The following is a 26,601-nucleotide window of genomic DNA, read 5'->3' as shown; positions in this document are numbered from 1 at the left end:
ACTTCACTCCTCTCATAACATCTCTCAGACATTTTAAAGCTTCACAGAAGATTTCTAAGTCATCGCAGGACAAAAGGTGGCATCTGAACTTCCAAATCACATTTCTGCATGTAGTTCAGTTATAAGCATCTGTGTTACAACTTGTATCTCGGTAAGCATGTTTTGATTGAAGAAAAATTCTCCAATGACATCTAAGCTGGCAGGAAACATCCCTTATGAAATCTGGTTTATATTAATTAAGAACAAATAGATTACAAACCTGTTGATAGATGTCTGAGCTGCCAAAATTAGAAAGCCTTTTGTTACTGAGGTAACCAACCAGTGCTGGAGGCAGCTTGTTTTCATTGAAGTATTTGTAAGCTTTGACATTCCTGTGCAGGTTTCTCACTCTGTTTTGTAAAGTCTGGAAAAAGATGCAATTTGATTCAACCATATTCCAGGTTGGAGATGTCAGTGACTCGATGCAATCTGCGGGGTTTGCTTTGCTAGAAAGAAAACGTTTTAGCAATTTTGAATATTTAACTGAGCTGGACTGCATTGTTTGATAACTACGATCAATTAGGAACTTAGTAATGTCGTTGTTTCTTTTCTTTATTTACCACGTCCATTCTTGAATTGGTTATTTTTAGATGGTTTTAATTAAGATGAGTTTTTTTTTGTAGTTTTAGACCCAAAATCTTAATAAAGCAGGTTTAAGTGAAAAACAATTCAGATAACCTAGGTGCAGCTGTGCTCTTCTATAAGAGGCTATGTATAAGGGCAATATTTGTATATGCAAAAAGATACCTAAGGGTTAAATTTTAATCTGGTACCTAAATAATTCTGTTGTCATACAGAAGCAGTGGCGTTAAGGCAAGTGTGAGTCAGAGGAGTTTGGTTAAGCTGACTAATTGTTGGGTGTGACTTGTCTGTGGATAGAAAGGTTTTAGTGAACTCTGTAAAAACCCCCTTTTTTTTCCCCTCCACAGTTCGCAGTAACCTTGAAGTCAGAGTCTGTTCAGCTCTTTTAACAACAAGCAGCAGCGAGTGTGGTGGAGCAGTTTCCCTGCTCCTTTTCTTCCTCCCACTCTTCACATGTGTGTACTCGTATGACACAGCAAGGGTGGAGATTTGCGTTCTTCTGAAGTGCCAAAGGGCCGGGCTCTGCTCTGCAGAAGAAATGAAGATGTTAAAGGAACAGAGAAAGCCTCGGCTGCTCTTCTTCACTCCGACCTACAAGTGTTGATTCTGTTTTTATTTGGTTCTGTTTGGCTGTTCTCTGGAGTCGACTGGGAATAATGACGGCTATTTAAAACTGCAGATTTTTGTTGTCATTGATTTGTAAAAATCTAAACCACGCCTCAACATAACTGTTTGTGCCCTTTCCTTTAGCACCGCCTGTGCCACAGTGGAGCTAAAACATATCAGTGTGTGAGACATCCAGACTGTAATGCCAGTCTACTGAACAATAGGCTTTCTGTTGAAACAGATGGCCTCTTGTGTTGTGATGTAGTGTGTTGCTGTTCATCCCTTGGAGCCAAATAGGCCTAATAATCCTTACTGGGAGGTGGCTTCCATTTAAAGCTATTCAAACTACCTTTAGTCTTTGATGAAAATTTAACCAGTTACAGCAAACACAGCCAGTATGACTAGAGGTGGGCGATATGATGATCTCAAACCCTGAAGGATTAGAAAGTGCCGACAAGCTGCATAAGCAGAGAGATTGTTTATAAGACACATTCTATGCGTTGCATCTCGACGCTCTTGTTCTATTTTCTCTTTTTCCCTTCAAAAAACTTATATAACTGGGGTGAATTGGTTACTGGTTTTAATAGAGTTAGTACAGTATTACTATAGTGAGTTTAAAATTTAAATGACCATTGAAATTATATTAAGCGGCTACATCTTAAAAAAATTAGTTTTGTTTTTGACTGTCCTTCAGATGTGAGCAGATTTTAGTGAAAGTCAGGCAGGCATTTTAAAACCACGACCAAGTGTTGCATGTAGCTCAACTTTGGACTCTACAACTGAACAAGTAAGACTTGGAGATGTTTAGTTGTCACTGTGTGCCTAGGAAGAAGATAGAAGTTCCTTCTCCCCAGGCTGTTACCTTCCTAGCGACAAGGTAACGTTTAGCTGAGAGGTCTGTTTTAACACATTTATTTGACTGCTAGCATCATAAACAAGGGTCTGATTACACTTGGCAGAGCAGCCAAAATAATACCACAGCGTTTCATGCCTCTATACACAACATCAACATGGCAACCCTTCACAATAAAAGCATTATCCTGGTATAAAACGCCATTAACTTTAAATAGCATAAAGCTAATTAAAAGCTCTTACAGTGTCCTCTCAGCTGTTAGAAATACAGTGTGAATGCCGGGTCCATTGTGTGGTCAGGCCGTAATTGATCCCTGACTGATATCATTTAATACAGCAGCCATGCTGAGTCTGTTGGTCAGTGTGTGATGAAATAAAAAAATAATAAAATTATAACATTGAAACTAAAATTAAACTGTGATGAACTCTCACACAGTAACCATTATATAAATGTTTCCTACTGTTAGATACGTAGAAGGTGTCCAGAGTGAACTTATTGTACCAGAGTTTAGGTAAAATAAATAGTTTACAGTTAGACAAAGTAAAACGTTGTACGTACAGTGTACTTCATTTCTTAAGAACAGTAACGCATTTCTTTAATGTCTGATGTCTTTGACAAAAGTTAGCCTAATTATACAACTGATTAGAATATGGTTAGAAATGGTCTGTGCCCTGAGTTATGGTGTTTTATAAGAGCTATGGTTGCACGTAAATCGTGACAAAGTCATGATTGGGATTTTACTGTAAAAAAAATGGTAATACGATATTTTTGCAATATGGCCCAACTATAAATAGGACATTGTGAATGGGGCATGGCAGGGGTTTTCATGGATACAATATAGTCTTTATGGGGTTATATCCTCTATTTATTTGTTCAGTGATGAAAAGCTGGTTGTAAGGTGGTAAAAGTTTTGCCTGGCATTGTTTGTAGAAAATATCCTGCTGTAATAAACATAAAGTGTACGCTCTAATAACAGCAGGTTTATTCCAGTAAAGCATCTGTCAGAATAGAAGGCATCTGTTCTTTCCTTGTGATTTTTATTTTAAGCATTTAGTTACAATAACCTGAAGAAGGAAAAGCCTACATATTAATATTTATATTTTTTCCGCTCCATTGCAGAGTTTTGGCTAATTGTCATTAAAATTTGATCTGTGATCTTTAACATGGTTGTTGTTGTTTATTCACCGTTAATAACTAGATCATGGTGAATTCATGAATAATCTTTGAATGCCAGATCCTCATGTTTTGGTATTTTTCATGACTTTGCATGGACTGATTGCATTAAAGATTGGGGATTGACGTGTGGTCTTATACAAGAAATTAGTACATTTTTGTAACATTGATAAGAAAGTCCTGTTGGACGAAATGTTGACAGTTACCTAGGTGATTGAAACTGGCCAGTTTTCCATAGATTGGTGATCTGCAGGTCAGACACTCACAGTTTTCATGTTTGTCAAATGCATAAAAACCAGGAATTCACACTTTTTTGTTATAAAATGCATTAACAAACAGCGTTTTAATCTCTAAGCTCTTTGTTTTGAGATTTAATAATATTACATAAAGATTAGGATATTGATGCATACATTCAGATAATCTTGTATGAAAACTTTAAAGAAAACTGTCAATCAGCGGGTAAAAGTCTGATCAGTTCATCTTATTAACATATGGAGCTGGCCTATGCAACGCTTTTAGAAGTTTTTATACAGATATTCCCACACAGAACCGACTACACTCCTGAGCTCCTAAAGGCCTTTGTATTGAAATGCTGCTCTCTGCTAATCTTATTATACCAATTTATTTTTAAATGGATTGAAACACTGCCCTTTTACTAAGAGTGCATCACATTTACACAGAAGGGTTTTGAATTTTGAATATGTGAAACTATGAGTTTTATGGCTTATAATATTGGAGCTCGGATGTTGACCCTGCTGCTTATGTCCTGCTAATATGATACATTTCCTGACCGACGGCAATTCTTCAGTTGTAGGAGTGGCCGTTAATACTCCTTGTTGGGCAAACGACAAGCAACTGTTGCTGTTGCCATGATTGTGTGGTGGCTATGGTAACTTACTTTATATTGCCAAAAGTATTTGTCTGTTTGCTTTTACATGTACATGAACTTTTACATCCTATTCTTAGTCTATAAGGTTCAATTTGTTGATGGACCCACCGTTGCCAGCAATAGCAACTTTAACTATTCTGTAAACATCTTCCACTAGGTTTAGGAGTGTGTTCATAGATAGAGGCGAAAACCAGACGTGCAACTGCACACCAGACACACTCAAGAGGTTTGAATACTTTTGCAAGGTACTGTGACCATGTTTTCCTACAGATGTACTTCGATACAGTTCACTGACTTTTGCAGCTTTATTTTTGCTGTCATAATATAGGAAGGTTTTGTCAGTCTACATTTTTGGTCGTCTCCTCCTTTTGCTCTCACTGAGATTTTGTACGGAGGTGTGGCTGAAGTAAAGTGTAGGATTTCCAAACAGCTGGTGCATAGCTGAAGCATGACTCTCATTAGAAACACAAATAGAGATGCTGCAGCTTGCTGCTGACTTCTGACAGGCTGCCTAAAAGTCGGTCTTCACTGAGTCATCATTTTGCCTGAAGTCTGAGGTTGGATAGAAAACAGCTCTGAATATGAGAACATGTGGAGGTCTGTGCTGTTGTGGGTGTGTTGCTGCAAGCCGATGAAACATGATCCAGCAATACGTGTTTGTGCAGTACATGAAAAAGTTTGGATGGATATTGAGCCTTGTATAGACACTGCACCGCAGGTCATCCAGCCAACATACTGGTGGTTTTAAATATGCTACGTATTTCCCAAACTGGAAGATTTACATTGAAATGTCACTATTTAAATCAAGGAACACACATAATTACTAATTATTTTATTAATTTTTCATTGGGTGTGTGAAGGTCTGTTGGTTATTACTGGATTCAATATTAGAACAAATAAATTCAGTCAACTCAGTCTTGAAACACCGCCAGTTGTCCCTTACTGGGAGAAACATCAGCCCGGCGATGGAAGCTGCTGGTTTTATGAGTTATTAATGAAAAAGGAATTGAGTTCCAGGAGACTCTAAGTAATAAATGTTTGTTGTTGATTTTTGTTCCTATTTTGTGAAGATGTGTTGATTTCCTTGCTCTGTTACTCTGTAGGCTCTGTTTTTGGGCACAGGCGTCAAATACTACAAAAGAATAACACATAAAACTGCTGTCTCACCCGTTAGAACCCGAAGGGACCGATGCATGTGTTAAATCGAGGTGTATGGACTTCCTCCGTCTCATCTTTAATAATTTATCATCCATGTTGGTTAATTCATTTAATGCGTCTTTATTCTATGTTGAGCCAGGGCCAGTCTTGTAGTCAGGACCAGGGAAAAGAGAGTTTCCACGACTCTCAGTGCAACAACAGAACAGTCTTTAGCACTAATACTTCTCAGCAGTCATGTTCTGTTTTACTTTATCAGTCTCTCAAATTAGTGTGGAAGAGTTTGACGGGTGGAGGTTTGGACTTTGACTGGGCCATTGCAGCACCTTGATTCTTTTTTTAGTGGTTCTATTGTAGATTTTCTGCCGATTTAGAGAATATTGTCCTTTTCCTGACCCCAGCCAGGCTTCAGCTGTTGGACAGATTGACTGATATTTGGCTCTAGAATACTTCAGAATACAGAGGAGTTGATGACTCATTCAGTGATTGCAAGGAGCAGGAAAACAAGCCCCAGGCATCACTCCTCCAGCACCCTGCTTTACAATTGGTAGGAGGTATTTGTGTTGGTTTTTAAATTTGCTCTCATCTGTCCAAAGGAGGCAGTTGCAGAGGTCAGTCGGTAAATTCAGATGCAACTTTACAGTTTTCTTTACAAAGAATGAATTTGGTGGGACGTCCACTCTTGGGACATTTGGCACCTTCCTTAAATATTTTCCACCTATGATTAATCTCTTCACCGTTGGACCTAAAATAGTTTGGAAATGGTGGTAAAATCTTTCCCAGATCGAATCAGACACAGAATCACATTTGTCGGCCAAGGAATTTAACTTTGGTTTCACACTCTCACGGTGTACAGACATTAGGTAAAAATATATAAATTTAGAGGAAATAAAATAAAGGGTACGTGTTAAGGGCCAAGGATCAGCAAATTGCCAAGAATCCGGTATTTATAGTCTTCTGCTAAATTGCTGCATATTTCCAGCTTGAATTAAACAGAAACACCAAGGAATGACTTTGTTTTCCCATGACTTTATTTACAATCATGGAAAATGTTTTACACATGGCTGTGTTTTAGGTTCTCAACCTCCAATCTGTTTTGTAAATTTTCTTCCAACAGCTTCGTCATCTTGTCCTGCTTGTAGCTAAAAAAAAAAAAATCAGTTAACTTCATGCCACTGCATGTTGGTTGTTGTTTTAGCATAACATCCTTGCTTTCTCATTATGCACCTTTTTAAGCCATTAGAATCATGAGAAATAGGTTGTTTGCTAATCCTTATGATTGACCGTCATGTCTGATTCAGATCAGTTTGCTTTATTGGTACATTTCTTTTTATCGTAGTGACATCAAGACCCTTTGAAGGCTGAACTAACATCACATCTTCTGCAGCTTCGCCTCATGTTTAACCTTTAATAAACCTCCAGTCGCACACTCTCAGAATACACAATGATTTGTGTTTCATTTGCATGTTTAGCTGCATTTTACCTCATGTTTGACTTCCCTGCCTTCCTCGAGTCAGTTGGATTTAATGAGAACTAATTATTTTCTTCTTCTTTTAGCATTGTTGCCGTGCTTTATGTAAAACAATTAGATGTTTATTGAGTGATTCATCAGACTGACCTAATGGAGAGTTGGCTTCCTGATACATAACTGTTGCATAAATTCTAAGTTTTGGTTTTACTTGTACTTTTTTCCTTTCCAAGAGTGTTTTTCTATTAAACAGCATAGACTAGTCACTATGTGATGGAGATGTTCACATCAGTGTGAGGTTGTTTGCTTAAGTATGGGATGCATGACTGTGTGCACATGAGTCACGCTGTATATACTTCCTGGGTGGCCTCGTGTCTCTTAAGAAATATCCCTCTTCATTTATGTTTCAACATCACTTGTTTTCTTCTTTTATTTACTAAAGGTGATTGTGAAGTAGAGATTTTGTGATTTCCCCTTTTAATTTTCTTTATGGCCCTGCTTACATAACATTTTTGGTGAAAACATTAAAGTTTTGTCGGGTTTCTACTGTTCGTTTACACGACAACGGCGCACGTTTTCTCTGAAAATGGCACGTTTTGCAAATGGATTCCAGAGTGTAACGTTTGGAAAACGGTCTCTGTTTTTGTGTAGACAGGAAAATCTGAATCTTCCTGTGTGGGGAATACTTGGCACATGCACAGTATGGCTAAAGTCAGTAGAAATGAATGCGCTTGTGCAAAACATAACGGCTGCTAACCAGTTTAAAACCCACAGACGAAGATATCAACAATAACAATGGCGGAGTACTTCCCTTGTGCTGCTGACTCGTTTGAATCTAACTACGGTTCTAACTACTGTGCTCATCTTCTCCCTTGTTTTTTCAGCAGTAAGTATTTGTGCAGGGTATTAGGTTTCGAAGAACATACTGCGTACTAGTGGTGTGGCAGGGGAGCTGCCACCTTTTCATGTCCCTCCTGTTGCCTTATGAACAGAGATTGTAATAAAAGGGTTGTCATGTAGATGTGTTAAAAGAAATGTAGAAAAAATAGTCAATGCCTCATAAAATAGTAAGATTATAGATCGATAATACTTAATGATGGCTGTTAAAAGTTGAAGGGGTCTTCATAGGAGTTTTTCCAGTATTTATCTCTGATTAAGGCCATTTTTTTACCTTTTCCCCTTGATATTTGCATGAATAGGCAATATATATAAGATGTATTTATTGGATCATCTACAGTATATTATGATAACGATCAGTCAACCATGATAAAAATAATAAGCTCCAATTTGATGATGCTTCCAAACTCTAAAACTGATAGTATTACCTCAGTTACTATGGTTGCTGTTCAGTTGTTTTCCACTGTTACTGATACTCCATTCATGTTTTAAATTAAAATGAATTGGTATTATTGTGTACTGTTTCCTAGGGCAACATACCATATGTAACTGTTGCTCCTGTAGAAGGCTGGGTCAATAGGTTCAATTAAATATATCTGAATTTGTCTTCCGGGTCAGCTTTGTTGTTTTGAGTAAAAAATGAAGAAAGCAAGTGGGCAGAAAATGCACAAGGACTTTTTTCCTGAAAGTAGGGCGCCTGATGCAGACAATGTCGACACACCTGAAGCATCAAATAAGCACCTATGTGAGAACATAACAAGGACCCAGCAGCACCCTCAAGTTCCTCTTCTAAATGTGTGTTTAATGAAAATAAACATGTGAAAATTCAATGTGAATTACTCTAATTCAAAAATAAATAATTCCAGTTCTTCAGATTTAAATTGTGCTTCTAGATGATCAACAAAATAATTGCATCATCCACTGTGCAAGTGAATCTGATTTTGTTCATTAGGTGCAATGAAGGAAATCTGTTTCCAGACTCTGCAACAATGTTTTCATTATTGATCTAAATCATGATTGTGTGTTTCTGTTCCATTTGTTCGTCATAGTGTCACAGTCCTACTGTACATCTGGTTTTTATCTGCTGCTAGAGCCCATGGACATTGCTCAAGACGGTCATTTTTTCCAGTATGATGGACTTTGATCTTCTGCTTAATGCTTTAGTGCCGGTTGCTTATCAGAGAGCCTCCCCTGAATCTTTTCACATTATCCTGTTTTAGATTGGATTCATGACCGCCTTTGCTTCTCCTCACTTCTAAACAGCAGCCTGAATGTCTGTTATATAACAGATCTGTCACTCCTGGCTCTCCGCTGCAGCACAGACAACCTGTCAGATTCTGTAGGCATGATCGGCCTGTCTCAATCGTCACAGAAATGCCACAAGCCGTGGCACTGAGCCGCATTGTTTATTTTCTGTCATTAGGCTATCTGTCAAGTGAGCACCATGGCTCTACATGCTACAATAAAACCTACCGGTTAGGATTTGGATGTTATTCCTAAATTATAGGGAAGCTAGAGAATATTATTAGTTGAATACTGATCTTTTTATTCCTCTTTTTTGTGCAACCCTAACCATAATAATGGCCTTGATGATGTGTATTTAAATGTCTTTAAACAGATGGGATTATCTTAACATGATAACTTCCAAAACATATTCAATTTAAACTAAACTACGCAGATGTTATGTAGCTCGGTGTTACTGGTTTTCACTTCCGGATTGCCATGCAGTTACCTATTATAGATGTGCGCTTTGGTGATTTATTGGACATGTAACAACTTTCATTAAGCAGGTTAACAAAAAATACTTAGTAAAATTAAAATAGTCTGTGATGATTCATAAAGAATGCTGGTGGCAATTTCTAACGAGCAGTAAAAATATTTTCAGCTTCTTCAAAATATTTCCTGTTTTAAATTGGATGGACTGCTGTGTTTAGTTTTAGTCACGCTGTCTACGACCTGAAAATAGAACATATTTTCAGGTCATTATCTTTTCTTTTTTTATTGGGAGCTGTCCAAGAAATGGACAGCTCCCAATAAAAGACAAGGGGCCATTTTAATGTGTCCGAGTAGGGACTGGGTTCGGACTGCTAAATTAATCCGGATCGGGCTCCTCAGAGCTCCTCCAAAGGTAGTGAGAGGGAAACCGTCCTCAAAATGCCTTGAGTGTGTCTGTCTGAAATGGATGTTAGTGCCAGGTGTGAACTGGGTCACGTTGTCTTGTGGCCCAGATGAGTTCAAGACTAGCAAATATTGACACAAAGACTTTAAAAGGGTTGAGACCAAGGAAGGACCAGAAGTTCATTGATTCTAATGTTAACCTTTTTGATTTCCCTCCAGGTCCATTATCCAGATGTGGAGAGAGTGGAGTGGCTCAATAAGGTACAGATATCAGCATTTATTGTTTCATGTGGTTTCCAGCAAACAAAGACATTCGCTTATTACTCCACGTCCTCTGCTATAAGCAGGCCCAAGTGGGCAGGTAGAGCTTAAAATAGGATCTGAATCTGGAGCCCTGAGTGGCTCCGTCCCAGTAAAGGAGACACATGAGAATCTGATGGGTTCCTGGAAGAGATTCGCTGATTGGCTGTTGGCTCTTCCAGTTTATTCCACTCTCACTACCCGAACACCTAAATTGAGGTTTACAACAGTGATGCGTTCCTAAATTATAAATGTAGCGCAAGCACTCAGGATGGTTTGAGGGCCTTTTAAAGGTGGTCTGTGCTTCTCTTAAATCACATCATTATCATAAGTTACCAGAGAAACTTCAATCTATTTTATTGGTATTTTATGTGATAAGACCAACAAAGAGTAGAGCATAAATGTGAAGGCAGAAAAATTTGACATTTGGAATCTGCTGTGCATATTGTATAGTGTTACTACTTACTGTACAGCTTCTGTTTATTGTACAAGTTTCAGTAGGACACCTGGAAAAAAGTAATCAATCACTGGGTTTGTGTTATGTTATTGGATGTGAATATTTAGACCAAATAAATGTTCTTACGGAGTTTATTTTCCTTTTGTCTCTGCTTTCCTTCAGACAGTGAAGCAGATGTGGCCGTTCATCTGCCAGTTTGTAGACAAACTGTTCAGGGAGACCATCGAGCCAGCTGTGAAGGGTGCCAACCCTCATCTCAGCTCCTTCTGCTTCACCAAGATCGACATGGGAGACAAGGTAGGGAGAGAAGACAGCGCGACTCGAGCTTCAAGACATCTGTTGCTACTAGGCTCATACAAACAAATGTTGGAAGGGTTGAGGTTGAGTTTTGACTGCAAAATTGCAGTGAGAAATAAAAATGGTGGACACACGAAATTGCTCAGACGGAAGTCCATGAGCTTGTTTAGCTGTTCCGCAGAAGATTATATGATGTAATAGGGAATATAGAAAACTAAACGGATTGAAAAATATGACCCAAACAGAACATGAAGATATCTACGCAGCACCTGGAGAGACTAGATTCAGATTCTCTGCAAAATGTATTTAAAGGCTAAAAAGTGGATTTGCATTATGTGTCCCCTTAGACTGCTTTAAATAATGTTTAGAATTTTATTTTATTTTTTTTATATTTATGTATATACACACGTGCGTGTTCTAAAAAGGCAGGGCTATTCAGGATTATACTGGGCAAAATGATGTTTGTAGAAAAGATTTAGGTTGTAGACCTGCTCCATATTGTCATTTTGTGCAGCCTGTGATCATTAAGCATTAATCATTAAAAGGGAACATTTGACTGTTTAGAGCAAAGTTAACTCACTTCTGTTTAGGGTTCATTTGTAGAATGTACCTTTTTATTGCTGCTCTCTCCTTCATTCTCTCAGTACAGACCAAATATACTCATCCACATTTTACACTGCTCTGGCCTTTTTGCTGGACAGGCCTGATTTCCAGTTGTCTTTCAGCTTAGATCTGCCAAATCAGATAAAACAACAGTGTTGTTGTTAAAACATATACTAACATACAAATGTTTGTAAATCTTGTGTTAATTTATTAGTTATATGTAACAAACGCTGACAGTAAAGGTGCTGCAGGTTTCAGATAGAACTGGTGTTGAATTCGTCTCAGAATGAAGGGATTACAGGATTATTTAATGCATTACTTATGCATCAGAGCTTATGTCTCCAACTTGCATTTCATTTTCACCAAACTCAAAGCATAGTGAATCCAAGAGTGTAGTGTGTATTGGTGCATTACAGACAGAAAAACCTAGTTTTCAGTTTGGTTTTTCGGTATTTAACCTGCCAATAGCAGATCGGAGGTGATTAGGGAAGAAACTGGCTGATTTTTGATTACTGGCAGAATGATCGGTGCATCACTATCAAGCAAATGTACTCAATAGAAAATGTTCACTGCACATTCACATTTCTGATCCTTGATTCTTATCTCTACAGCAATCCTTTTTCTCTTTACTTTGGGGAGTTTGTAAACAGATAAATTTAATATATAACTGAATTAGTTTGGGCTGTCATCTGCAGAACCAAACGTCTTAGTTTTCTTCAGATACACATTCCTGCTGTTGGATTTCTCACCAGGTCAGCAGAGGCTTTGATCCGTTTCTAATATTAAAAAAAATGTTCAGCTGTTAGAAGTCTTTAGCAGCTCTTCACTCTGTCAGTTAGCTGTTTAAATTGTTTCTTGTTGCACTTCTATTTTTATTTGCTTTTATGCTCTTGAACCCTGAAGGCTTTCTGAAGTGAACTTTCTGTATTTTAGGCAGGAGAGAAGAAGAAAACCTCTGATTCTTCACCCTAGCTTAAAACTACTTCAGTAATCTGGGAAATAATATGTTCACTTTCAGCTTTTTTTTCTATGTTTGTGTGTTCTTGCAGCCGCTTAGAGTGAACGGGGTGAAGGTTTACACAGAAAATGTGGACATGAGACAGGTCATCATGGACATGCAGATAAGGTAGACCTCCCTCCCACATTCACAAACTCACCATGCTACTGCAGACTAAGAACCTATGTTGCTTTCGTGGTTTTAACAGCAGAAACTTGGTTTAGCAGAAAATGTGTTCTGCAGATCCTTACAGCTAGTCTGCAGCAGAGTATTTAAACCTAAACAAAACATCAGTCCTGAAATTTTAAAAACTAAAGTCTGCTTGGTGTAGAATTCAAGGCAGTGTGGCTGTAAATATATGAAATGAAAAGAAGATGAAGACAACATTATAGTCAGTATGTTGATCAGTTACATTTTTCAAATGATGTATTGAGGAAGTATTCATCCTCTTTTAGTCGTCACTGAAGATCAGCAAGAAAAGTTAATCTAAACAAAGAGCAGAACCCACAGTTTCTACTGGATGTTTATGCTGAATAAAATAAAGATAGAACTGGTTATTTCTGAGGTTTAAGTAGGAGCTCTGAGATCATTTTCCTCAGTTATTTTTGCTTTTTGTTAGCTGCTGACTGTAAAACACACAACAGATCTATTTTCTTTAGCTACTGTCTTGCTGTCACATTAATTTCTCATCTGATGTTTATTTTTTTCCACTCCCACCTTTAGTTTTGTTGGCAACACAGAAATTGATGTCGACATCGCAAAGTACTACTGCAGGGCTGGAATTAAAAGCATTCAGGTATGACTCATTAGTTTTTAAAGGTTCAAAATGTTGCACTTTTTTTTTTTTTTGCTTGTTAGCAAAGACAAACTGAATAGTCTTGAAATTCTGTAAATATAATGGACCATAGATGTATAGTCCATAGTTATTTTTTCCAAGTCAAGTCCCAAGTCATTGTGGGTTAACTTTTTATATTTTTTAATATTAACTCAATTAGAAATATACATTGATGCTCTAAGAAACATTATAGATTGAAAGCTATTAATGTTGAATTTCTACTTTTCTGTCTTTGTAATGACTAAGTTAACACCTGTTTATCCCTGTCTTCATATTGTCCACTTCGTGGTTTGTATTGCTCTAAATCTAGTTTGGAGGGTTTTCTCCTCACTCTGAGCTGGAGAATCTTTAATAATTATTTCTAAATCCACATTTAAAACCTTTGTTCTTTACTCTAAGTGGAGATAAAGATTTTCAAATTTAAGGTATGAATTTTAACATACTGAATGAGACAAAGTGTGGAAAATAAAGGGAAATGTTGAACTTCTGAATGAATGGAACAGGACGTGCTTTTATTTTGATATTCTCATCTAGAAGTGTCCTTGTAATGTTGCAGCTAGCTTAGCCAAGAGTATGTCGGAGGTAAGTTTAGCTTTACTTTGTTCTGAAATGACCCGAAGTCATTTAATATAGCGATCAGTGGGAGAGACGTTCTTGTGGTCGTTATTATGAAGCTGCAGCCAACATGAACAGATTGTTATGAGCCGTTAACATCCCATAATAATCCACCAACATCACTGGCTAATAATCAAGCTCATCCTTTCACAGTAAAACACGCAGCAGCTACAGTCTGTAGCTAACAGACCTGCTTCCTTTCACTCTTCATCACATGAGATAAAAACTGATATTAAGACTGGAGTCTCAGACCACGAGTCCAAGTTAAGTCTCAACTCTTGTTTAGTCTGAAACGTTTTATTCTTGCGAGTTAAGTGTGACTCGAGCTGGAGTCTCAAACTTGTGTCGCCATCTCTAAATGACAGTTACCACCTGGTCCATCCAACCATTCATCCAATCATGCCTATGATCTATGATCCATAAATGATCTATGATCCATAAATCAATCCTGGTCTTTGGAGGTTCCATCTTTATGCCTGACCACTGACCACTGTAAAACTATTGGAGAAAAATTATTCTAAGAAATGTTTTTGTTAACAGCTTCTTCAAAAAGTGACTAAGAACTCTTTGAGTCTGTAAATGTATGAACATTTGACTTGGAAAAAATATGTTGGAACTACATTAAAATGACACAATTTAATGTAGAAATGTTTTATTTAAATTCAAACTTATTTGTATATTTAACTTTACATTTTTTTGAATTCATTTTTTCTAAATCTTAAAAAGTATAAAACCACACCATAACAGTCAAGGATATCAGTTAACTCGGCCTTTTAGCTGTACAATAGGTTGTCCTATGAACTGTTCAGCTTCTCTTAATCACACAATTCTCAGTCATACAGGATTATGCTGGGCTTCATTCCTTTAGTCATGACCCCTGCATTAATCCACGACCCCCATAGAGACCGTTTTACATAATGTGTTGACACATGCGCGTCTGATAAAGCAGACGTTATCCTCTAAACTCTTGGCATAAGATCAGGCCATGTTTGCTGTTCAGAGATCAGTGGGACACGGAAAGTGACCGGCGAGAAGAGAAACTGCTGCTTTTCAGCAGCTTAGTCAATATTTGCCTCCTACTATTATTTTACAGCTGCAATAAAAGGCTTTATGGATACTTTTCATCGACTCTCAGAAATGACTAGTTAAGTCCCAGCAGATAATAACTTGAAGAATAAATTATGTGTCACTTGTTATTTTCTTCACTTGTGCCACATCTTTTTATAGGCTGCACATTATTTATAAAGCATCCTCTTTCAGGCAGGACTGGGCTGCAGCAGGAAACGGGCATAAACAAAACTAATGCCTATCTTCAATCTTTTTCACCAGAGTGATTTTGATGACCAAAGTGCTCTTTGATTACTCAGAGCAAGAAGTTATGTCCAAATTTGGTGCCGCAAACAGGCCGTCTACATGTCTGAGGTTTGACTCACTGCAGCAGGAAAAAAATACTGTATAATGCCCCTGGTTTGGCTTCCTGCTCTTAGGCTTTAAAAGTTAATAAACCATTGCATTGAAGCTTGGCAAATGTGAATTATCATGAAAATGAATGTTGTAGATTTGTATCTGAAGTAAAGCTGCAAAAAAAAAGTTGCGCTTGTGAAACGAAAGGAAAAACTGGATGTTTTGTATTTCCACCTTTTTATAATGATTTCTCTGTGTAGCTGCAGTTTTTGGTAGAATAAATATCAGCAGTCATGGAGGCTGTGCAAGCGAAAGGTTCAGATGCAATCCTCTATACTCTTAAAATCTGTTCTAGTAAACCCTCTACAGGGGAAACAGCAGCATACTCTGATGCTTCATGCAGGCAGCAGAAAGCCAATCATTATAACTAGGACTAGAATTAGGAGAAGTCAACACTGCTTCCTTGGACAGCTGAGAAAGCCTGAGCAGCAAGTCTTTCATGATGTTTTGTTGTCCGTGCAGCTTCATGGCACGCTGAGGGTGGTGATGGAGCCTCTTCTGGGGGACATGCCTCTGATCGGAGCCCTGTCTGTCTTTTTCCTCAAGAAACCCGTGAGTACTTTGATTCATCGTCTCTGACATCCTCTCTCAGTAAACGTGCAAAGTTAAAACACAGTTTGGTTATAAACGTATGCCTCCAGGCTGAAAGAGATTTATATATGGTTTGACCACCGATTTTCTGTATTTTCTAAATAGAAATTGTGCAAAAAAATGAAGATTTTCCTTTAACGTTTGCTGTCAAATTTGTATATGGAGAATGGCCTGGTGCTGTACAGTTCAGCTTTGTAGCTTCAGCTTCTTCTGATGCTGCTGAGCTCCATCTTTTCTTTATCGTTGTGTTCCCACTTCCTGACTGTGGTCTTCCTTCCTGCAGTCCAGCATGGTTTATCTTCCTGATTCAGGCTTTGATACAGGCACCCAGAGGAAAAACAATCACTCTCAGATGCTCCAAACACAAACAAGAAATTATCCCATCTTCATCAAATGGTGTAATTTTACCATGACATTTGCAGACAAAGTAGAAACTTACATTTAGAAGCTGCTTAGAGACATCTTCATGTTCTTTTATTAAATTCAGCTGTATCAAACATAATTTTCTTACATTTGTATCTCTTTTTCAGTTTTATTACTAAATGTTTTGAGATTATCACACTATTACAAATTTCCCTGAGAGTTTTGTATATAATCTATAGTTGCTTATATGAAGCTTGGCAAAGTGTTTTGTTGAAATCAACATTTTTTACATTCTGCTCAAAATGGCACCTCCTCCTGATAGCATTGTGCCCCATTGTGAGTTTCAAACTATAAAATGTGCTGATGGAACTTGCTGATATATAACGCCATTAGTATCAGGAGACTTGTTGTCGGAGCTTTTAGCAAAGCCATACAACTTCAGTTTTACACTAAGCAACAAACGTTTCCCATCCTAAAGTAATGACTTTAAAGTCAGCAGCAAAGTTCCTGTAATATCTAACAGGATGTAGGGAATACTTTGGATGCCTCAATGAGGACAATCTATTCAACATAGTTCTCATTGATCTGTGTATATTTTTATGGGAACATTTGGATTCAGATGTTTTTTTCATGTTTAGTTTTTTAGTTTATTTATTCATTGCTCTTTTTTTTGGTTTTTTAAGAAATATTAATGAAGCCTTTGAGTCTCTGGATTAAAAAAACAAAACCTATAACTGATGTTGGATCATCTGTCAGAATCTGAAGCTTTAAGCCACCCTGTCATTTTACTGGTTTGTGGTTCTTTGGTTAATAGTGTTGTTTCTCCACCCTGCTCCACCCTTCGAGCCCCACTGTGTTGTGACAGGGTGCGAAGCTTTTAGTATTTCAGAGGTGGTGTGATAGCCGACTCACCAGGAAGTCAAGTATTTGTGTCACGTTGGATTAACCAGCTTATCTCTCGTTATGCTTTCCTGCTTTTGTTACCAACAGATATCAAATTAGGGAGTCAGCTTTGGTTATAGATAATTCATGTATGGTTGAGACACATTTTCTTGAAAGACATTGTCCTAGTTCAAAGAATTACAATGCAACATCAGATTTTCCTTTTCAACATAGGAGGTTTTTGCACCTCAACTGTTATGCTCAGCCTTGCTGTGGAGGTGTAAACCACAAATGTTTTCAGCAGCTTCTCTTCAGTATAGGAGGATACAAGTGAAGCTGTTAGGGTTAGGTTTTGTGTTTTCTACTGATCATTGTGAGCAAAACCCAGGGAGACCCTAAAGAGGTTTCTTTTCTACATGTTTTGATTAGTATTAAAAAAGATTTAAACCCCTTTGAGCCGCAGCTCATTCTTTTTGGTCCTCTTCCAACGTTTCATCCTCAAAATCTTGAAAAAATCCTGGGGCTTTATGTTTGACAGCGTTGCAAACATATTTGCATATTTTGCATCTAAACTGTAGCCTAAAAACTCAGAACTTCCTTCAGTTTCCCAACAACCAGCACAGCCTGTCCTAGGTGCAATGTGGAGGTGTGTGTGTTTCTCCCCAGATGGAAACCTTTACTATAACTGAAGCCCCAGATATATTATTGGAATGCAGAGTGATTTTCTATGTTTAAGCTACCTGAATATGGTGCAGTATTCATTGGCATAAAGAGCCTGGGCTGTTGGTTGAAGCTACTTGGTTAGAACCAGTTTGTTGAAGCCAGAGTAGCAGATACCATTCACATAGGAGGTTTGCTGCCAAGAGCATTACAATAACTTCCTTAGAACCCTGCCAGGCTGGTGTGGGTTTAATGAGGTTGCAACGTTGTGCCAACTCCATGAAATGGCTACGATGTCACCTAGGACCTGAATATTCTGCCTCCACTATATAAAAAAAAACAAAAAAACATTACCTCTACACATGTTCTCAAAATATTGAAGTTACTGTCATATGCAAACACGCTGAAAGGGGGGCCCGCTGTGCTTCTAATTTGACCTGGAAAAAACGCCTCCACGGCCCTGCAAAGTCCATCCATGTCGTGTCCATGTTTGACTGTAAATGCGTGGTCCTAGTCAGATGTGAAGGGTTAGTTGGCAGCAGTAATTTTGCTGCTGTTGTATGGAATCCCCCATGTACTTTCTTCTCTTCCTGTGCCAGTCTGGTTTTACTGCGTTGTGGTAAAACCTGGCCTACATCTAAAGCCACAGATGTCAGTATAATATTTCTCAAAACCTGACAATGTTTCAGTGAGCTAAGATATTTACATATTTACAGCAGATGTTAAGAAGTACATTTTTTTTATTGCTTGCTCTTATTTATTCATCTTTCACAGCGTAGCACGTGAAGCTTGTTATGTGATCTTTTTAAGCCTCGGGGTTCTTCCTAATCTCCGAGCATACTAACACACATTCAGACTTCTCTTTCACAACATAATCTGAGAACGGATAAAAGGAATGATGTGCTGTATTATCAGGTATCTCAACATAAATACCAACCCTCTCATCTGATTCACACTCCTTTTACGGTCAGTACACTAGTTTTGAATTAGGCCAGGTAATAACAGGAGCCTGGTAATTGTCCTGTGAGCTAGACGGGTGCTGCAGAAACACTGCAGGCCTGCTGTGGAATTTTCTTCCAGTATTTTTATAGTTTGGTTACACATGAGAAGATGTTTGGGTTTCCTCGCTGTATTACTTATTCCGTTATCTAATAGATAAAAATACAGACAAAAATACAGTGCTTTTAGTTTTTGTCAAACTTATTAATCGTTGACAGATTAAGAACCCACATGTAACGTAAATTTTAAAAAGGCAAATTCACAGCTTTTTTTGACACTTGATCCTATTGGATAAGGGTTTTAGACTAGACCCATGGTTCCTATTCTGGTTTAGATATTTAGTGTAAAGTGATTCAGTCCAGATTTGACAAGTCTGAGTGTTGGATTGTGAGAGCTAATAAACGTTGGTTGAGATCCTTAAAGAGCAGTGAAGGAACCCTTTAGCACACAGTGAATCAGAAGTCAACTTCTGCATCAAGTTGTTTCATGATTTCTGAAACATGCACATAATAGAAATCAAATACTGTAGGTCATTACCAAAGGTCATGTCAATAGAAAAAGTTGAAATTGTCATCAAGAAAGTAAAGAAGTTTGAAATTGAAGACGTGTATGAATCCTGAATTATGAATTATGTTAGCTTGCAGCTTTTTAGGTAGGGGAACTTCAGAAAAATCGGTATAAATAGGAAGTACTTTAGTAGGAGATATTTTAGAACCTAAAGGGATGCACATGTGCAGTCAAACAAAACTTTGCCCAGGAAAAAAAACACCCTACATTTTTTCCCAGCATCAGTAGCTTAGACTGTTGATGCATATCAGAATGAGCTCATGGTTTCATACTGCTGAGTTTAAATGTTGAGCTTGTAGATCTACCAGATACCACTACATTGTTCCAGTCTTTTCAGCCCCAATTTAGTGAACACAATAAAATATGCAATAAAATACAGATTAATTACTTAAAAAATCACGCAATGTGATTTTTTGGATTTTTGTTTTAGATTCTGTCACTCACAGTTGAAGAGATAAAATGATATGATTAAAAATGAAAGACTTCTACATGCTTTGCAAAAGGAAAACCTGTAAACTCTCCCCACTGTATCTGCACTGTTACAGACTGATTCACTGATTGGATATTTGCCTTAAATGTGTTTCTTAACACAGGTCTTGATCAGTTTGCAGTCGGCAGTCTTCTGAATGCAAGGTGTGTCAGGGATGCGTACTGAGTTTCACTGCCAAGGCAACCAGGGAAGGGTGATCACTTCTGTCGGTACTCGTCACTCAAACTTCCAAGAAGGCTTAATGAAACTTGGAAAAGGTGGAGCAAGGGCAGAGGAATAACTTATTGTTTGCTGTGAATCATATGTTTTTTAAACAGGTTGCTATCCCCCTACAGCATTTCTATTGCATGAACCCAAATTTACATTCCTTGCCCAGTCCTCCTCCTCAGATGACCCAGTTTAGGTTCATATAAAGACCCAGTAACTGGGTTAGAAAACCAGGGTACTAAGCTCCCCCTCTGAATAAGATGGTCCCAGTTTAAACACCTTTCTTTTGTGCAGTGTGTGAGAGAACATGTTGCAGCCTTGTAGCGTTTGGTTTCATCATCAGAGATAATTTGCAACTTGTGGGGCAAACATGAACAAGCTGGAGCAGCACCCCAAGTTAACATTATGTTTGTTTGCCGTGTTAAATCCAGTCCTTCTGTGTTGCTGAAAAGGCGTGTGCAGATTTTATACAAAGGGTTTTATGGACCTTGTCTGAATTTGTTGGATTTTTATTTTAATAGTGAGAGAAAAAAGCTCTACCCGGTTTTTTTTTTCCAGTGTAGCAACTTCATCCAGACTTTCATTTTCTTTATGTGGTGTCCAGGTAGGCAACCGTGAATAAAGTCTAACCCTAATGACGCTAACTTTTGTCCTGACTTAGCTGAGATGAAGACAGTGATGAGGATGATTTGCACACAATTAGAAAAAGAAATGACTGGAGACAGAAAATCTGACACTATTGTCATGAGGATCTTTAATTTTATTTTCTCACCATAGTTAGACTTCTATAATTAAATGTCTGCAGACAGAGTTGGATTCAGCCCCTCATCACATGCTTCCCGTCTCTGAACCTAATCTGCCCTCCTGGATTGATTAGCACATCGATTGAATTAAAAGCTAGGCTCCTCAGCTGCTGTTTGCTGGCTCATCATGCAGTCAGTGAGGAGCTGAGAAGAAATTTCCCTCATATCCTGTTTAACTTTGGATGAACTAATGTCTCGGTTTATGCTGATATTTTTAGGAGATTCAGCTCTACTAGATTTTTACAGGCACTAAAGTTAAAACGGTAAAAGCTTGTTTCAATTTCTCAGATATAACAGCTTACCAGACATCTCTGCACTGAAGCAGATATAGTAAAAATACTTACTAATTTTTGATATTTAATGTATATGAAGTACTTTGGTAAAGTACTTGCTCTTGTCAGTTTTACTGTACTTTATGGCAGCTTCTTTGGGAATTATGTGCAGGAATCAGGAAAACCTGAACATTTACCAGCACAAACTGTTATAAATGTATTTATTTATCATGTTATACACCTATAATAAAAAATGTGTCTCTGTATCTTTTCCTTATTTCTGTAGCCATTATTTTCATTTCATTAAATTGAACTGATTCTGATTATCTTTCTTTCAGTTTTTGGACATCAACTGGACAGGACTCACGAACATGTTGGACATTCCAGGTGTTAAGTAAGTACACAGCAATCCAGTTTCATGGATTTAAAATCAGGAAGTTCAGCCTTTGAAAGAGTATGTTCAGTATATGCACCCCATATTTGGTCAGGTCTCCTTTTGCATGAATTACTGGATTAATGCAGTGTGGCATGGAGGAGATCAGCCTGTGGTTCTGCTGAGGTGTAATGGAAGCCCAGGTTGCTTTAATAGCGGCCTCCAGCTCGTCTGCTCTGTTGGATGAGGTGTCTATTATCTTCCTCCTAAAAATACTCCATAGACTCTCTGTGGGGGTTTAGTCAGCCCAATCCTGCTGGAAATTAAATCAGCGTCTCCATTAAGTCTGTCAGCAGAGGGAAGCATGAATTTTTCTAAAGGTCTCTGGTAGATGGCTACGTTGAGAGTGGACTTCACACAGCAGATGCCATGGCTTCCCCAATCATCTCTGATTATAGAAGTTATACTCTGGACATCAATAAAGTTGCATTCTGTGGATCTCCAATCTTCTTCCAGACTCTGGGAGCTTCATTTCCAAATAAAATCCAAACTTTTCTTTCATCTGAAAAGAGGACTTTGCACCTCTGAGCAACAGTTCAGCTCTTTTCCTCCAGGTAAGACACTTCTGATTCTACCGATGAAGGTGAAGCCCATGTCCTGGAAGAGTCTGTGTTTAGTGGCGCCAGAAGTTCTGACTAGCTGCAGTCAATACCTTGTGAATGTTCTCCACTCTTAAATGGACTTTTTCCTCAGCACCCTACCATAGCTGCTGTTGTCCTTGTTGCTTCAGCATATGAGTCACCATACTGTTCAACTTGCCATTAATATGCTTGGATACAGTAGTCTGTGAACAGACCCCTTCTGTGACGTACCCTCCATGTGGACTGTGTTGCCGACTGGCTCACTCCCAGATCTCGGCTAATGTTGAATTTTGCCTTCAATTGCCAAGGTAACATAATAAATAAATAAATAAAGCATAAGCATTTTTAGCTGGAAATACTCATTTTATTTATCTAAGAAAAGTTAAAAGATCCCAGTTATTATATTTTTAGCTCAAACACAGTCCACCAGAGACAGTTCTGAAAATATAGTTAACTAGACAAACAACCGTGGAGTTTGCCTCAATGAAATAAACTTTTAAATTAACCTTAATACCTTTAAAGTATTTGAAAAACAGGAGATTTGTCCTGATTATTTAAACGTAGCAACTAGTACCTCTTTTTAGTCAGACCTAATCACATGCCTTAGTCTTTCACACCTTCTTTTGTGTATTTGGTGTACTAAAGAAACCCAATCATCTGGTTGCTCTGCTTTAGTTGCAATATGTGGATAAAAAGACAAGTATTCAGGGGTGGTACCACCCACTCACACAGAGAGGTTGGCAGTTGTTATGCAACATTAAAAACTAAGGAATTATATGTTAGTTGCAGCAACATCGGAAAGGTAAAAGGAAAGGACATGTTACAATTTATGATATATCCAAATTTGTAAATGCTCTGCTGGCACTCATGCTGCATGCTGCGTTCTGTCGTATTTTATGCAAACCTTGAACATGACTGTGGAAGGTTTGTTTACACGTTTTCTGCCAAATTTAAACAAAATTATGATAGAATTTAACTGTAAAGCACAGAAGGCTGGTATAAGTGAGACAATGCACCTCTACATAAACCTGTAGTTGTTTCGTCAATGTTTACTGTTTGTTTTCAGGCAAAGAATCACTCTAAAAGACTCCACCCGGTACAATGTAGCTCTCCTCGTTGAACTAGTTTAAAGGAAGTCACTTGTATGCGTGTGTTTGAGTGTGTGCTTTGATCAGCAGCAGACCTGCACTGACCCCACCCTCCTATTCCTATGTGAATGCCTGAGGGAAGTCATATTTCTTCACTGAGGATTTGCATTTCATTCCGAAACGACACAAAAACCCAAATTTACCTTAGTTCCTGTCTTTGTAAATTAAACACCCACACATACGCTGTCGCACAATAAAAAAAGTTAATGAGAAAATAAGATACCTAAAAATACCCGTGTTTGAATCTATGGAGAGGAAGCAGGATTTCAGTATCCATTTATTAGATGGAAACATTTAGTACTTTACTAAGTAGTCAGTTTATTAAAATACTTCTATAATAATTTCTATGTTTCATTCTTGATGTCAAACTGACCCAGAATAATGCACTGCAGAGGGTAGCTTCTGAAGCAGGATTCTGCTGCCATCTAGAGGTAAAGAGGTAGAATGCCAGAATATGGTTCACGCAATACACAGGACAAACAATCACACGCTCATAACTAAGGGGAATTTATAGTAATCAGTCCCCTACTAGTCAGGTTTTTGAACTGTGGGAGGAAGCCAAGTGCCAGAAGAGAACCCACACATGCACAGGGAGAACATCCAAACTCCATTCAGAAAGATGCCAGCCCCTTCTTGCTGCAAGGCAACAGTGCTACAAACTCAGCCTGTGAGTCTGTTGAGCTGTTAAAGGGGGCACCATGCTTTTAAAACCCTCCTTTTCACACTTGAATCATTCAGTTGTGGTCTATATAAACTGGAACTGCAATGCTTTGGTCTGATTTCCTTGTTATTGTAGCTCCACAGGCTCCTTTCACTTGTTCTGAGGTGTGTTTTGGTGCCGTCTCAATAAATGCTACTGAGGTACTTCACACCCCGCCCCCCTCCAGGTCAAACAGCCCTCCACTCCACTCTTTTCAGCCTTTTTTGAAGTTTGATAACAAAGATAAAATTATCTAGCGGCACAGAAACAAGTCAAAAAAGGCAAAAACAATGCAAAACTGTTCATGTAATAATACTCAAAACACACAGTACTGTTCTGTCCTCAAGGAGCTAAAAGCAGCACAGAGCCCTTGCATGAGCAGAAGACGCGATGCTACTGTTATCAGAACAATGGCCAGGACGTCATAACAACACACAATAAATTCATATCTAAAATAAACTTTTTTTTTTGTTTTATTATTTGCAGCTTACCGCTTTGCTGCGTCCATCGTTTCCACAGACAGAAGGAACTGACCCCTTAATCAGATGAAGTCTTTCAGCAAATCCTTCTTGATAGTGGTGGAGGATGCTGAAGAACTTGTCCTTGAAGTTCTTCACGCAGACAAAGAGGAATTTCCTCATTGCTTTGGGAACATTCCATGAAAAATAAAATTTCACCAGGCACAGAACCAGGTTCTGATGTTGGGGGATGGTGTAACGAATTGTGTGGGTGAATACATCCAACAACCGAATATTTCGACTTATCAACTTGTAGCTTTGGCATACTTGAGCTTGGACTTAAAAATCACAGCGAAAACAAAAAAATGGTGGCTACGTGAAATTGGTTAGCTGGAAGTCCATGACCTTATTAAGCTGTTCCACAGCAAATATTGTGACGTAACTGTTCAAAAAACGCAATAGAGAATAGAGAAAACTGAACGGATTGAAAAATATGACCCAAACAGAATTTCAAGATATCTACGCAGCAGCTGGAGAGACTAAATTCAACTTTTCGGCACTCCTACCAACTCCAAGTACACAAGCAAATCCTCTTTTATAGCCCCTAAATACATTTTGTTGATATGTCCCCTTTAATGAAGCCCAGGTCAGCCCATTTTGTAGGTCATTCGAGCACATTGATACTGGTAAAAGAATTACTCTTCTGCCTGTATTTTTGAAAACAAAACGTATGTTTTCATTGGTTTCTACAGTTTGTTTGCAGATTATGGTTTTATTGTTGCAGTATTTTTCTATAAGCCTGCATGTAGATTATTACAGACAAGCTTTTAGATAAAGAAAGCAGAGCAAGCTCAGAAAACTGCTGACACTTATAAAGACTTTTTGGTTCTGTCAGGTTATTAAAAAAATTATTTTTCTTGTGAGATCTGTAGTGTTTTTTTGTTTTTTTTTATGTAGACACATAAATCTACTTATCATAGAATTGGAGACTTTCTCCCGCCTGCTGCACTGAGATCAGATTGTGAAGGAGGAAAACCCTGACACCCCTCTCCTCATTGATACTCTCCAGCATATTCAGTGGGATTTAAAGGTCTTCCCATGCCAGAACGGATAAATGCTCCTTCCACCAAGTTCTCTGCCTATTTAAGGGCCTACCCCCAAATGGACATCCCCTGAAAATCTCTAATGTGCATCTCTGGGAAATCCTAATCAGATGCCTGAACTACCATAGCTGACTCCTTTAGATGCCCTTTTAGAGTTCCTCACCGTATATTTCAGTCAGAGCTGGCCACCGTACAACGAGACTGATTTCCACTGCTTGGATCTGGCACATTCTTTTGGTCAAAAAGGCCGCTGACGTAAAGGAACAATCCTCCTTTTAGTTGCCAACCATGGTCTAAAAACCTAAAATAAAAATTCAATAATCACTTCCTTTGCTGGACCTAAAAAGAGATGTCATTAAGTACAACAATGCCAAACAAAGTCAGAATATTCTGCTGTTAAATTAAGTAGAGCATTTCTTGTTAGTTCTTTTTTTTGAATAGGTTGATTGTTTCTAGGGATTTTTTTTTTCTAAAATCTCTTCTTTTTTCTGTGTGTTTTTGCCCCTCTTGTACATCTTTATGACTTCAGTGGTTTGTGCGACGGCCTCATCCAGGACATCATCTACAGCTACTTGGTGCTGCCGAACCGTCTCAACATCCCTCTTGTGGGAGAGGCTGAACTGGCCAGAATCCGCTTCCCTATACCAGAGGTATTACACACAAAAGTAAAACTTTGCTAGTGCTTACAGTTCTGGCAAACCTTTGAATTTGGTTCTTTCAGAATAAGAGATCTCATATTTAATCTTTGTTTGAATGCAGTCTTCATTCCCTACTGCTTTACTTGTGTGTCTGACCTGTTCATGTGGTGTAGTCTACCGGTTAGACTTCTTGTAATCTTTACCTGTCTATTCTTTACATGAAGATTGTCCTAATTCTAGCCACTCTTGAACTCTGATATTTTCTTATTTTTGGTGTAGGCATAAGTGAAGGTCAGAATCTCTGACCTGTAAATCAAGAGCTTCTCTCTTTAGCGCAGCTTCCCCTTTAACACAACCG

The 26,601-nt window shown here is 38.2% G+C and overlaps 1 protein-coding gene across 5 annotated transcripts in view; it reads left to right on the top strand.

The window, feature by feature from the left end:
* esyt2a (extended synaptotagmin-like protein 2a) overlaps positions 1-26,601 on the top strand; it is a 55,413-nt gene that overhangs the window by 9,447 nt on the left and 19,365 nt on the right. For all 5 annotated transcript variants that reach the window (XM_047368516.1, XM_047368517.1, XM_047368515.1 and 2 more), the window contains 7 exons: positions 10,000-10,041; positions 10,700-10,834; positions 12,487-12,563; positions 13,158-13,230; positions 15,811-15,900; positions 21,521-21,576; positions 26,135-26,255. In XM_047368516.1, the coding sequence (XP_047224472.1) occupies positions 10,000-10,041; positions 10,700-10,834; positions 12,487-12,563; positions 13,158-13,230; positions 15,811-15,900; positions 21,521-21,576; positions 26,135-26,255 (594 nt within the window). The remainder of the gene's footprint in view (positions 1-9,999; positions 10,042-10,699; positions 10,835-12,486; positions 12,564-13,157; positions 13,231-15,810; positions 15,901-21,520; positions 21,577-26,134; positions 26,256-26,601) is intronic.

This window comes from Girardinichthys multiradiatus, chromosome 6 (assembly GCF_021462225.1).
Source record: "Girardinichthys multiradiatus isolate DD_20200921_A chromosome 6, DD_fGirMul_XY1, whole genome shotgun sequence".
Classification (NCBI taxonomy): domain Eukaryota; kingdom Metazoa; phylum Chordata; class Actinopteri; order Cyprinodontiformes; family Goodeidae; genus Girardinichthys; species Girardinichthys multiradiatus.
This window is presented reverse-complemented; position numbering and strand designations above follow the sequence as displayed.